General features: G+C 38.0%; 1 protein-coding gene across 1 annotated transcript in view; it reads left to right on the top strand.

The window, feature by feature from the left end:
* UNC5D (unc-5 homolog D (C. elegans)) overlaps positions 1-12,502 on the top strand; it is a 168,036-nt gene that overhangs the window by 93,261 nt on the left and 62,273 nt on the right. Inside the window, exon 4 of the mRNA XM_010562981.1 lies at positions 1,451-1,554. Within this exon, the coding sequence (XP_010561283.1) occupies positions 1,451-1,554 (104 nt within the window). The remainder of the gene's footprint in view (positions 1-1,450; positions 1,555-12,502) is intronic.

Genomic DNA, 12,502 nt, shown 5'->3' with positions numbered 1-12,502 from the left:
ATTTCTGACTTGGAGAATACCCTGTAGAGGACTAGAGATGACAGTGTGTAGGTCCAATTTGTGATAGCATACAGAACCCATAACTTTTTCACAGCACTTGTCATTGTGATGCACAGTGTGGTAGTGTCAACTTTTTTTTTCCTTTGCTTTTTACTTTTTTTTTTTTTCACCTAAAGCCTAGAGATTCTGTATTGTGAGTCAAGTCCAAAGCATTACAGCACTTTATATTTCTCTGAAAAAGCAGGTATGTATTTCTTTGTGATAGTGTGGAATGCAGAGAAAATGAAAAGATGGCTCTTACTCCCTTTTTCATCCTAATAAAGGCATTTGTAGGCAGAACTGCAGCCTAACTGTTAATGAATGACTTTTTAAATAGAGTACTGGAGAACATATTGGTTATCTGTGGGGGAAAAAAATCAACATTAACAAAGAATCATAAAAAGGAGAATACATGCACTGTGTGCATCTTTCTCTAGTGATCGGCTTGCTAAATTAAGTCTTAAAGTATTTTAGAAAATATATTAAAGTGTAACTGAGTCAGAGCCTCTGCTGTTTAAGGGGGTGTATTTCATGAAGTGTAAGCAATGAGAAAATTAAATCAGTAAATCCACACTCTAGAATCTGAGACACTGTTTGAAGAAAATGAGTATGTCTAATGGAAACATCCTAACTCTCAAAGCACATGTAGTAAGTAACATTCCTTCCGTTTTGTTTTCCTTTCACAGCAAGCAAAACTTTACATATCCATGGGCATGTCTGGGTTAGGCTTCCTTTGTGTCTGTTCTGGTTTACCCAGACACTTGTACATAGTAGTGCTGCGGCCACATCAGTGCGACTCTTGAGACAATATGCCCTGTTCCTTTCCCTGAATTACTAGCTGGGCCATGGCATCTGAAATGAAACAATCTTGTAATCAGCCAGTTTGGAATGTGTGGAATCACTCTCAGTCCTTTCCTTCTTTCCCTACAGCTTGCAGTATGTAGGCGATCTAAACAACACATCTAGCTTAGAACATTTTGTAAAATATGCTGGCACTCATCTGAAGTAGCATGTACTAGGAAAATTACTCACCTAGTCTTGGAGTCATTCAGTTGGTTCTAACAGCACCCTAACAATACCACATTGTTGTTCTTGCATTTAATTCTCGTGTTGTGGAAGGGCAACAACTGGAACCACGGAGTTTGGGGCTTCTAAAATTGATTGTCTCTGTAGTCACACACAGATCGTTCCTTAAAGGTGGAGAGATGGAAACAAACTAAAGATGATAGGATCTCTTTGCCTCTCATCTAGGGAAGAATTGGTAACTCTCAGTTGTCCATTGCTTTATACCCACACTTAAGAGAAGAATATGGCAAAGCGGTGTTGTTGCTTACTTCTGCAGCCTACATAGTATTGTTTGGGGAGGAATGGCTTTTGGAGGTATAATGAATTATTGCATTAAACTCTGCAGATTTACGGAAAAACTTTGAGCAAGACCCACAAGGGAAGGAGGTTCCTATCGAAGGGATGATCGTTCTCCACTGTCGGCCACCTGAGGGAGTCCCTGCAGCTGAGGTGAGGCTTTGTGCAGTGTCACTGCTGGTGGCTGATGCCTCCTGGGCTGGTGAGAAATGAGGAGAGAAGCAAAAAGGGCTTAGCTACCATGTGGTTCTCAAGGTCCAGCGTTGGTTACAGTGTTCTTCTCTCACCGACTGCTTTAAATATGTATTTTTTTGATTATGTAAGTTTTTAAAAAGGATGGCTTTTTACCAGAATTCAGGAACATTTGCTGAAAAAATCCTAGCTTTGATACAATTTTCAAGTTTTATGCTTACAAACTGAAAACAGATTGTTACTTACTTTCTCAGAAATTACTGTTCTCATTGAAAAATAAAACAAAGGAAAAAAAACCCTAAAAATATTATGATAAATTGTTGCTGGAGAGAGAAAATCTGCTGCAAATAATAATTTTGGGGTTTCTTGTTTAGCTTTAAATATGCTTTTTGTCAAGAGAGTTGAATCTTAACAGGAAACTAATGGGGATGCCTTAAAATGATAATAGCCAGACTATTCTTGGAGGAAGATGTTCTAAGTGGGTTGTGTTTAAAAATCTGCTAGGGAGGCATTAAAAAAAAAAAAAAAAAGAATCTGATGGTGGAAGCTAGCATGGCATCACACTGTTCTTACCTATCAAAAAACAGACTGGTGGTGGTAGTCTTGAGCCAGTGCTGCCATGGCAAGAGTGAGATCAGCAGTTTAAATCTCTTGTGTACCTCGGTAAGCTACAGTCACCACGTTCAGGCTGCAGTGTAGGCTCAGCCATACGGCTGCAGCTGTGGAACAGCCCCAGTAACACTGTGCTGTATTTCTAACTGCAGATTCTGCAGTGTGTTCTTTAGCATCCTTTGATGAATAAGACAAATAGTATCACTCAGAAGTTATTTTGGCCCTTATCTCCACTATTGCTGTGGTATGTTCTAATTGAAGGAACAAAAGCAGCAAGGAAAAATAAACTCCAAGGAAACATGCATCCTCTTAGTTAAGGAGAGAAGCATGTTGAGCAGATGCCATTGAAAATAGAGGAGAAATGCAGCAAACTGGGGTGCAAAAGACACTGAAAATGAGGCAGAAGTGTTAAAGACCAAAAGGAAAATGAGTTAGAAATAAGAATGGTGAGTAGATGGATTTGTATCTAGGTATCTAATATGCATTACTGTGTCATTCAAATTTCTGTTATTACATTCTTCTCAGCTGTGCATTGTTTTTACTCATGTTTAGTGGTACTAGAAAAATAGATACTGCATTACAGAGAATTGCCAAAATTATTTAAATGTGCATTCTGGTAAACATACCTATTTTGTAGACAAAACAAACTTCCAAAGGTATAACTGCCTAAACATCTTGCTCTGTGAGGGATTCATTGCCTGTACTCTCTGCAGAAAGGATGGTAATCACTGCCTGCAGAGGTTCCCTAAAGCCACCAGTTGGTAACCTCAGTGACGTTTTTCTCTCAGACAATGTACACTGCTAAACCAAGTTTTCTGAATGCATATCTGTCGAGATTGCCAGTGTATCCTGTCTCAGATAAATTTGCTATCTTTGTGGTAAAAAATTTCCACTATGCTTATTCCTTTCAACCTGGTTCCCTTTGTTCCACAAAGCTAGACAGACTTTATAGTAAAACAAGTGAATGTTTAATAATAAAGTGCCCAAAATCAAGTGCAGAGTTACAGGAAAAAGGCTGGAAACAAGCAGTTACAAAGTGAAATGAAGCATGATGTGGCCACTACTTGACTGCAAAACATCTTTCTTAGCTGTGGAAATATATCTGACCTGCAGTCCTGGCAGTGTGTGTCAGCCTTGGGAGCTGGCACCCCAGTTTTCATGGAGAAACTCTGCCTTGTCCAGTGCCTTCACCACCTTCCCCCCCACCTTGTTCAGTTGTCTAATATACTCTCTCAAAACTTTATAGGCTCAAGTAATCCTTGTGCCTTGCAATACACTGTATGTTCACTGAAGTCATGTTCTTTAATGTGATAAAGATCCTAGTAACTTCCTTAGAACATTATAGTACGTTTTTCTACATTGACTGTTTTCATAGTCTGAAGAGTATGCTACCATGTATGTCAGTTTGATTTTGTTACTAATTCTAAAAAGACAGCATTTAAAGGTGAGCAGAAAGTTTTCAAGCGAAAAACTATATAAAATCTATGTGGTTTCTTTGAGACCAAAAGAAACAAATTACAATAGATACACTTCTACCCAACAAGTATGGTTTGCTGAACTGACTGCATACATTTGACTGTTTTCCAATTTCTGTATAGTTAAACAGCAAAAAATGCTATCTTTGGAATTCAGGCATTTGGGAAAAAGTGGTGATTCTCAGTCAACACTACTTGTATTTCACTGAGAATTTTAGAGTTATTTGAACTACACTGCTTTACACTCAACAATTAAACAGGATATTTGTCTTTCATAAAAGTCAGGGATTATCTCTAATGAAAAACTGACATTTTAATTGCTTTCTGAAGATAAAAATTGTAGAGTTCTCAATAAACCCTGATTTACTGATGTTGATTGTAAAATTGTTATTGCTGCTAATAAAGCCTGTAAATCTTAACAGGTCATATTTGCTTTGGACAATAAAATTTCACATAAATGCAAGGCTAATTCTGTGCTCACCAAGGTAAACAGTCTACTGGAAATAATCCAGTATCTTTAGAAACTGGGTACCAGATTCAAATAAGTAATGGCTCTGATCTTAATGGCAGTAAGCTTGAGGTTCTAAACTCTTTTGGTATTTTCAAGTTAAAGATGACCTGCCCTGTTAAACATGTGGATGAAAAATAACTGAGATAGCTAGTAAGTCTTGCTCAATAATTGTTATGTGAGTACTGAGAAACGTAGAAGTTTTCAAAACCTAGTGCTGGCAACAAATCTATGGTTCTGATCCAAGAATTTATTTCATTTGTGTTTGGATGAAGCCCTAGATGAAAACATAAGGCTTGAAATAACTACGGACAAAGAAGCTCGTCTTCTGTTTCATTAGATGCAAAATAGATGCTAATTGTGGTATTGTTGTTGTTTGTTTGTTTGTTTGTTTGTTAAATCCATACTATGCATGGACCTGGAAATACAAACTGAAAACAAAATGGATAGGAGACTCCAGTCCCTTTCATGTTACCATGCCAATATCTGCCTGAATCCCTTGGGAAGATTTTGATTATTCCATCAAGTGCAGAAGTTCAGGAACATTATTTTTCCAAAGAGCACACATTTCCTGTGCTTGCCATAGTCATGAGTTAATCTAGCGATTTATTTCTGACAATGGCTATGAATGACTGATACAGTCAAACCTCTAATCATGCAATGCAGCTCAATAAGAGGCAGACACTTTACAACTGGAATGAAATTTAAATTCAGCTCAATTATTTATGTGAGCCTGCCCCATTATCAAGAATATAAATCTTAATCTCTGGACTTGTTTTTCTGCAGCTTAGAGGTGCTGAAGATTTCTTAAATCTTAGAAGCATTAAAAGTGAATGTTCTTGATCTAGCTTAACCCGAAAAATCCTGTCATTAGTCCTATACGAAGTGGAAAGCAGGGATATTTTTTAGTGATGGCTGACATCATAGTTGCCTCGGAATTACCAGGAGGGAGAGCCTTTCTTTCCCACTATTCCTTTCTACATTTCTAGTCACTCCTCAAATATTTTCACCTAAGTGATTTTAGCTGCTGCTAATGTTTCCTTGTTTAAAACTGAGTGAGTAGATCTCAGCAGTTCTTGGGAGGCAGATGTACTTGTTACTAAATATATCAGCATTTCCCAGGCATATTTATGCCATTATGTGCCATCAGTGGCAACCCCTCACTGTGCTTTTGTGCAGGAAAAAGCGTTTAACCGAGTAGCAGCAATAGGGGTCCACATCTGAGAATTCCTGAGCTGTCATCACAGTCAGCATTTTTGCCAGTGGTGCCTCTCAGTACTAATCCTTTTATTTATTTATTTATTTTGGGGGTGTGGGACAGCAGGGATGACACAGAGATCGTACAGCAATCAAGACCAAACCTCAGAGAGGTTCTCTAGAGAGAATTCCTCTAGATCAAGTTTAGTTTTGTTGGGAGAAATTTCTGTTTCTACCATCTGTTCCAGAATGAGTAAGGCTTCCGTATCTCATCACCAGTAGCAATGAAAATACCCAGATTAAGTTTGCTTATATGTGTTAATTTCCACACACAATATGTATAAAAGGAGTTAAGAAAAAATGGATTAAAGGTTTGGATCCATAGTTTAAATGTATCTAAACTGTATATTGCTTAAAACTTGGCTTGTATAAATTAATTTACAAATAATGGAAGCTCATGTGACATTAATGCTCTGCATGCTCATACAGTTCAGTTTTAGTAAATAGTCTTTAAGCTGAATAACACATTAGTGAAAGCAAACAATCAAGGAGGATTACAAATAAAGAATGGCAGTATTCTAATTCAGCTTTAATGTTATACAGGCATGAATCAGGAGCACCAAATCCTGCTGAGGCAAGCACCGATTTTAATGCTGCTTTGAAATGCACTGTACTGTCTTGATTCATTTAGCAGCAAATTTCAGTTGCTTGTGTCAGCTAGGTCTTAAGCAAAAGACATAAAGGAGCATCGCTCTAAATCTGCATTCTCTTTCCAAGAATTTGCTTACACTCTTCATGGAGCCTAAGTCCATCTCTTGTGCATGAAATGCTTGGAATGTGCCTGATTTTACTACTAATAAAACCTCATGTGGCAACGGCAGTCAAGAAAACTGAGTAACTGAGCTATTACCTATTGTTTTACCCTTTTGAATGGTTTAGACAGCCTTAGCAAATTACTGAACCATTTTGAATTCTGTATGGGCAGGACAGGCACCTACCTCTAAATGTGGTAATGACCACATCCCATCTCTTGAGTACCACAGCTCTGCTCCTAGAATGTGCTGCCTTTCAGTTTATATGCAGGTCTAGGTCAGCTGTCTTCAATCACTCTGTAGCCCACCCTGTATTTCTCTCTCTGCAGCCTTTGTTAGCAGGTTTCCCATCTCCAGAGTTTGCCTCTGTGGAGAAGGCAACATGAGAAAATTCTTCATGTCTCTGCTTTGGGAGGTTGCTGAGGGTTTGGGGCATTCTGGCTGCATTGCCACAGCAGTAAGAGAGTAAGAAAACCCAAATCCTGACACTAGACAGACTGGAAAAAGGTTTTAAGAGTAAGAAAACCCAAATCCTGACACCAGGCAGACTGGAAAAAGGTTTTAAATTCTCTTCTAATGCATTCACATGGCAAGTAAAACAGAGCTGGTGAGCAGCTGTGCTTGCAGGCATCAGCACCCAACCCAAATAAATTCAGTCTTTTGAGTTAAACATCAAAATAAAAAAGAAAATGCAGCATTTAAGTAGAGCATCTGATAATCCCCTGCTGTAGCAAATGTTGATTTAAATATAACAGAGTCTCTGCTGGCACAGGCTTGATGGGACCAGAGCCATTTCTTTCACTATTGATGCAGAGTTGGCCCAGGGAAGAGACAGTTCTGGCTTTCAATCCCACAACAGATTCTCCCCATAGATATGTTTATTAATTGTGCGCAACAGAGGCCTCATTTAGCTTGGAGTGCATGCAATGAGGCCGTTGTGGTATAGTATAGGAATCAGCTAAACTCTCTGATGAATCCTCGTCTGCTGGTCATTTTTGTTAGGCTGCTAGGTGGGTACCTTGGGCTTGTATTGCTCAGACTGTTTCACTCCACGGGTATCAGAGGAAGTATTTCTGATTTTTATTGGCATGATGAAAATGAGAGGAAAGGGAGGGCTGAGTTTTCCTCTCAGAAAATGTGGAGTTGAATGTTGAGTTTGCCAGAGCAACATCTTTAGCCTTGCTACTGGTGATTATCTGCATCTCTTCACAAGACTATTCTTCACAAGACTTGCTCATTATGTACAGCTTGTTCTTTTAGGAACATTCTGAAGAAATGTGCGAAGGGAAGAATGGCTTCTCTCTATTAAAAAGACGTTCTTAAAAGCAATGTTATTTGACAGTGACATAATACACGATGCATTTCTTCGAGCTGTATTATCTGCTAGTCTGACTTACTGGGAGCCTTCCTTCACGCACAAATTTCTGTTACTAGTAAGAAACCCCCTTTACAGCAGCTTAAACAAATACAGGGTCTGGTGCAGAGCGGCTTACCGTAGCTGAGGTACTACATGCCTATTCAGTCATTGTGGCACCTTGGGCTAGTGCAGGGCTATGTGCCAGGCTCCGTGAGCTCAGATAGCCCATCAGTTCATCTCTAAAATTACATCAGATATATCTGCAAATTCTTTCCAAGTGGGCAGCCAGCCCCATGTATGACTAGCCTCAGCTGCTATTAAAAGTGCATCAGTTATTGAGGTAAAATGCTTCTTGTACTTGGGTTTTATTATTTTTTCCCAGTGCACAGTGCTGTGTTTTCTGTATATGTGTTTTGCACTTGTTTATTGTTGTTGTGTAAGTTTAGTTTATTGCTTTGCATTATTCCTAGGAAGACACAGCAGTTATTCACGGTGCACTCCTTTGTCTCACACCAAGGAAGTATTACACTGGTTTTAGGTGACTTTTAGAGCATATCCTTAACCTGTAGCCTCGCATAAAATATACTTGGCATTCAGCTTTAGCCAGGCTCTTAAGTCCTGTGTGTGGCTTATAAATGGCTACAGTTCAGCCTTGAAAATGTGACCTGAAGACTGGCTGGAGCAAATGAGGCATAGCTTTGCCTGTTTTAAAAAAGAGACAACATGTTGCGTAGTGCCTGATGGAATTTGGTAGTCTTTCTGTTTACTTCCCCACCCCTGCTTCCTACATTCCCAGGTATTTTCTTTTCATTCATCCCAGTCCTGGAAAAAGGTGTATCAAAAGGCAGTTGTGCAGTCCATCTTGGGATTATGTAAGTAGTAATACGCTGAAGTCAGAGCTTCAGCGTGTGGTTCAGTCAACAAGTGGTATAGATTGATTTTGCTTTCTGTTTGTGTAATTCTGATGGTTTTTAGGCAGTGCTCCATTTTATAGAGTACTATATATAAGAAGACCTTTTGTTGCTTCTATACATCTTCTCAAGTGACTTTCCTGGTATATTCTTTCCTTATCTTCTCAGCTGACCTTTTAGTCTCTCTTTAAATAGTTTTTCTCTAGTCTATGTTCTCTTCAGTTTCTTGAAACTCTAATTTTTTGGGGGTGAGAGGGAAGACATAAAGAATGGATCCTCCTTTTTGCTGCATTAGACAAGCTTGCTGCTCTTCGTGTATATGCCAAGTGTTAGTATTTTCAGTCTCTCCTTCATTCTGTTTATTACTTTCTCCTTCCTCCTTCTGCATTTAAATAATTCTTCTCTAAAGCATATACTCTTTGAGGTCCTTTTTCTTTTGTTCACCTTCAGCATAAAGCTGGCTTCCGCTGGGGGGAACAGCATTTGCATGGTTCAGATTGCAGGGCTAGGAAACTAAAGTGGTATTTTGCACTTGATGCCGTGTATAGTATGATGATAAAGAGTTTTAGATGCTACCACATTATGTATGATTCTGTAACCCTGTGCACGCAGGCTCACAAAGATGTTTAAACACATCCGGGTCCCTAAGCCAGGCAGCCAGGCTAGGTCACCCAGCCCCTGTTCACAGATCTCAGCTTTAAATTGATACACAAAGTGCAAAACAATGGAGATGCAAGCTGCGAGTTTCTAAATAGGTATTAAGCCCTCATCCTTGAGAAATACATGGTGTACTGCTATTTTCTATGTATTACAGTCCTGCCATTAACATGATATAGTGCTGTTCATACCTATTACCTTGACTATATAAAGCAACTGTGCTAAGATTTCATATCCATAATGCCGGCAGGTTGGTAACCCTAATCATACCTTAGTGTTTTCCTGTGCTCTTGCCAAAGGATATTTTTCTTTCTATTAATTTTAAGAACATACTGAGCACTGGAGTCACTGCCTCTCAGTGACACAATCACTTTTAAAGTGAAACAATGAAGAATGTGGACAACTTGATTCTGTCATTTAATGCAGTTCTGTACCAGATAGGTGTAGCATCTGGAATCAATGTGACTAATAGATCCTGGTGGTTTGCGACAGAGTCAGCAAACAGAATAAATTATAACATCCTCTCTAGTTCACTGATGGTAATTCCTTCTTACTGTTTGGTTCTTGATAGTCATGATGTTGCCCTCCATGACTGTTGTCAAACCAGTCTTGAACTGTAACCTGGAAAATACTCGGTCAATATCCATTTAATTAAGTTTAGGATAATCTCTGTTCTGTATGTTCTACCTTATTAGTGCTTCAGAGAGTAAAATATTAATTATTTTTGGTACAGGAGCAAAAAAAAGTGCTTGCTTTTGTAGCTAGTAATCTTTTTAGACAGATGTTGTGGTATGTTGGAGGCATATTACTACTGACTTTTTCTTCCATCAGGGACAAAAGGGCTTTAAATTTCTCAGGCTGTCACAGGTTGTTCCTGTTTACTTCAGTGGACTTGGTAATCAGGTTTTTAAATGTTTCTTTAATTGGATAGCAAGCTTCCATATTCTGCACTGAAATTAACCATCAAAAGGAGTTTTTATCACCTTCTGGAGACCTGGGTTTAACATGAACTTTGTATATCTTGAATTTGAAGAAGGTTGTGAAACCGATAGTCCTGTAAAATGAAGCACCTTCTAAAACTGCCACTGAAATACATACAGTTGGCCAGTGGTGAATTTAATAAATTCTATCATCGTTGGTAGTTACTTTAGATCTATACTGTTTCTTAGAAATGTCAGTTCCTTTGTATTGAAGTGCCATATAAACCATGATATTAGAGATAAGTGTTTATAAACCTCAGGCTTTCAAATAAATAAAAGCAAAACTAAAAAATCTTTAGCTTACTAGACTCTGCTTATCTTTACTAGAACAATGCTGCAGTGCTTAATGCGAGACCTGCGGTTTTGTGTTGAATGCAGTATTAGCTCAGGGGAGCCAGTTCCCAACTGGAAATGCCTGATGGGTAACAGCATTGAAGTCCATTGTGATGCATGAGGTGCAAACCTGAGCAGAAGCTGACCTTAAAATTTATTCTAAATTCCTTTTATTATAAATAGATACTCTCTGAAACTAAATCTCTGAATAGCTCATATTTGAGCATTAGTAGCAACTTGCAGCACTTTCTACATCTACTGTCTGATTTTGGTTGTTGGCTTTTTTTTTGTAATAAAAGGGCAGCTGTTGTGCTAAACTATTACTGATGAGTGTAAACTTGTGTTGAGTGCTCTGCAGAGGTTTGTGGAATACTCTAAAATATCTTTATCATTTAATATATGCATATATTTAAGTTTTAAATGTGCTGTATCCAGTGCTACTTTTTCAAATGTTTAACACAGATTTTGACATTTTAATGGACTGCTGTAGATGTTCCAGTGAATATCTGCATGAGTTCCAATGGTTTATTTACCGCTATAGCTTTTAATGGAAATGTAAAATCATTTCTCTTCTGGGCAGTACATATTCCATTGCAAACACATCAACAAAATGTGAAACCCACATAAAATTCAAAAGCTGCAAGTATTCCAAAAGTAGTGAGAGTCATTGCTGCCTATTTTACATAGGCTTGTGTATTTATGGGACTTGTACACATACAGTAAAATGTAATATGGCAGGATAATGGTATTGTAGTAAAACACTATGGCAAAAAAGGCTGGTGAATTATAGTCTTCAATGAATCTTGTTTCTAGTTATAGAAAACAGAGTATGATTACTAAATGCAAACAGCATGCATTTTATACAGTTAGTTATAGATCTTGGGTCTTGTGTCTGGAATATCAATATTTCCTTTACTTTTAAGGTATATTGGTTACAAATACAATAAATGTGTTTCATTTTTCACTGAAGACATTTCACTTTCAAGACGAAGCTCGGGCATGTGCAATACGTCTCTATTATTATTTATCTACATGTAAGCTCTTCCTGTAGACTGGTTTTACTTTTAAGCAACCACTGCAGCCAACATTCACATTTTTAAAATCATGAAGTTATGGGAAGCTGTAAGAAATTTAATAGTTAACTTAGACATGACAAAATTAGATGACACTGCATTTGGAACGGTGAAATAAATTCCTTTTGCTTTGTGACGGAATTATGCAAATTCTTAACTCTTACTGCTAGTAATGAAAAGTAGGTTTCAACATTTCAGAACCCCTGACTATTTCTGTGTAGTTGGTTGGTAGCACATATGCCATTAACACTCTAAGGTCTCTAAAGCACCCCCGGCTCTGCGGGAGGGAATGTTGTCTTACACTTCAGATCTTCAGCCTACTACTGAAGTGTTACTCCAAACTGTTAATGATGAGTATTGTTTTTGGAAAAGAAATTGGTCATACTACAAATCCATGTTTAATGCTAATTGCTAATGTCTCTAAACAGATACATTCACCTTGAAATAGTCTGTGCTATGTTATGATGGTTAGCAGGTCAGACTTCTAAGATATAAAAGTATTTAAATGATTAATAAGGTCTTCTGAGGTGCTACACTTACGGTAGGGCATATGTAACCTTCAGGTCGTTTGGGTGACAGCCAGCTGACTAATACAAGATCTTAAAATTCTGATTGAATTGGTATGTATACTCTATGGTGTTGCTGTTTATGAATTATACCTTTAAAATACTGGCATTTCAGGGGAAAAAAAAAATCCCCTATTCTAGAAAGCAACATTTTACTGACAGTTTATATATATCTCCCACATAATCTTCTGGAGATATTAAGAACTCCACAAATATCTAACTTATGAGAGTTTTCCACATAGAACTGTATGTAAGATCAGTTTTGGCATAAAGTAGTAAAGAATTATGAAGTACAGATATCGCTTTGGAAGTTGCTACACAGATATGAATGCAAGAAACATTTCCGGAGTCAAGCCACATTGCGTGAATCATTGAACAGATCATGATTTTTCATAGACTTAATTGTCTATGTCTGTCTTTGGGGAGTG

Source organism: Haliaeetus leucocephalus, unplaced genomic scaffold (assembly GCF_000737465.1).
Source record: "Haliaeetus leucocephalus isolate CR32 unplaced genomic scaffold, Haliaeetus_leucocephalus-4.0 Scaffold162, whole genome shotgun sequence".
NCBI lineage: Eukaryota > Metazoa > Chordata > Aves > Accipitriformes > Accipitridae > Haliaeetus > Haliaeetus leucocephalus.
Note: the sequence above shows the minus strand (reverse complement) of the source record. Positions and strands in the feature narration are given on the sequence as shown.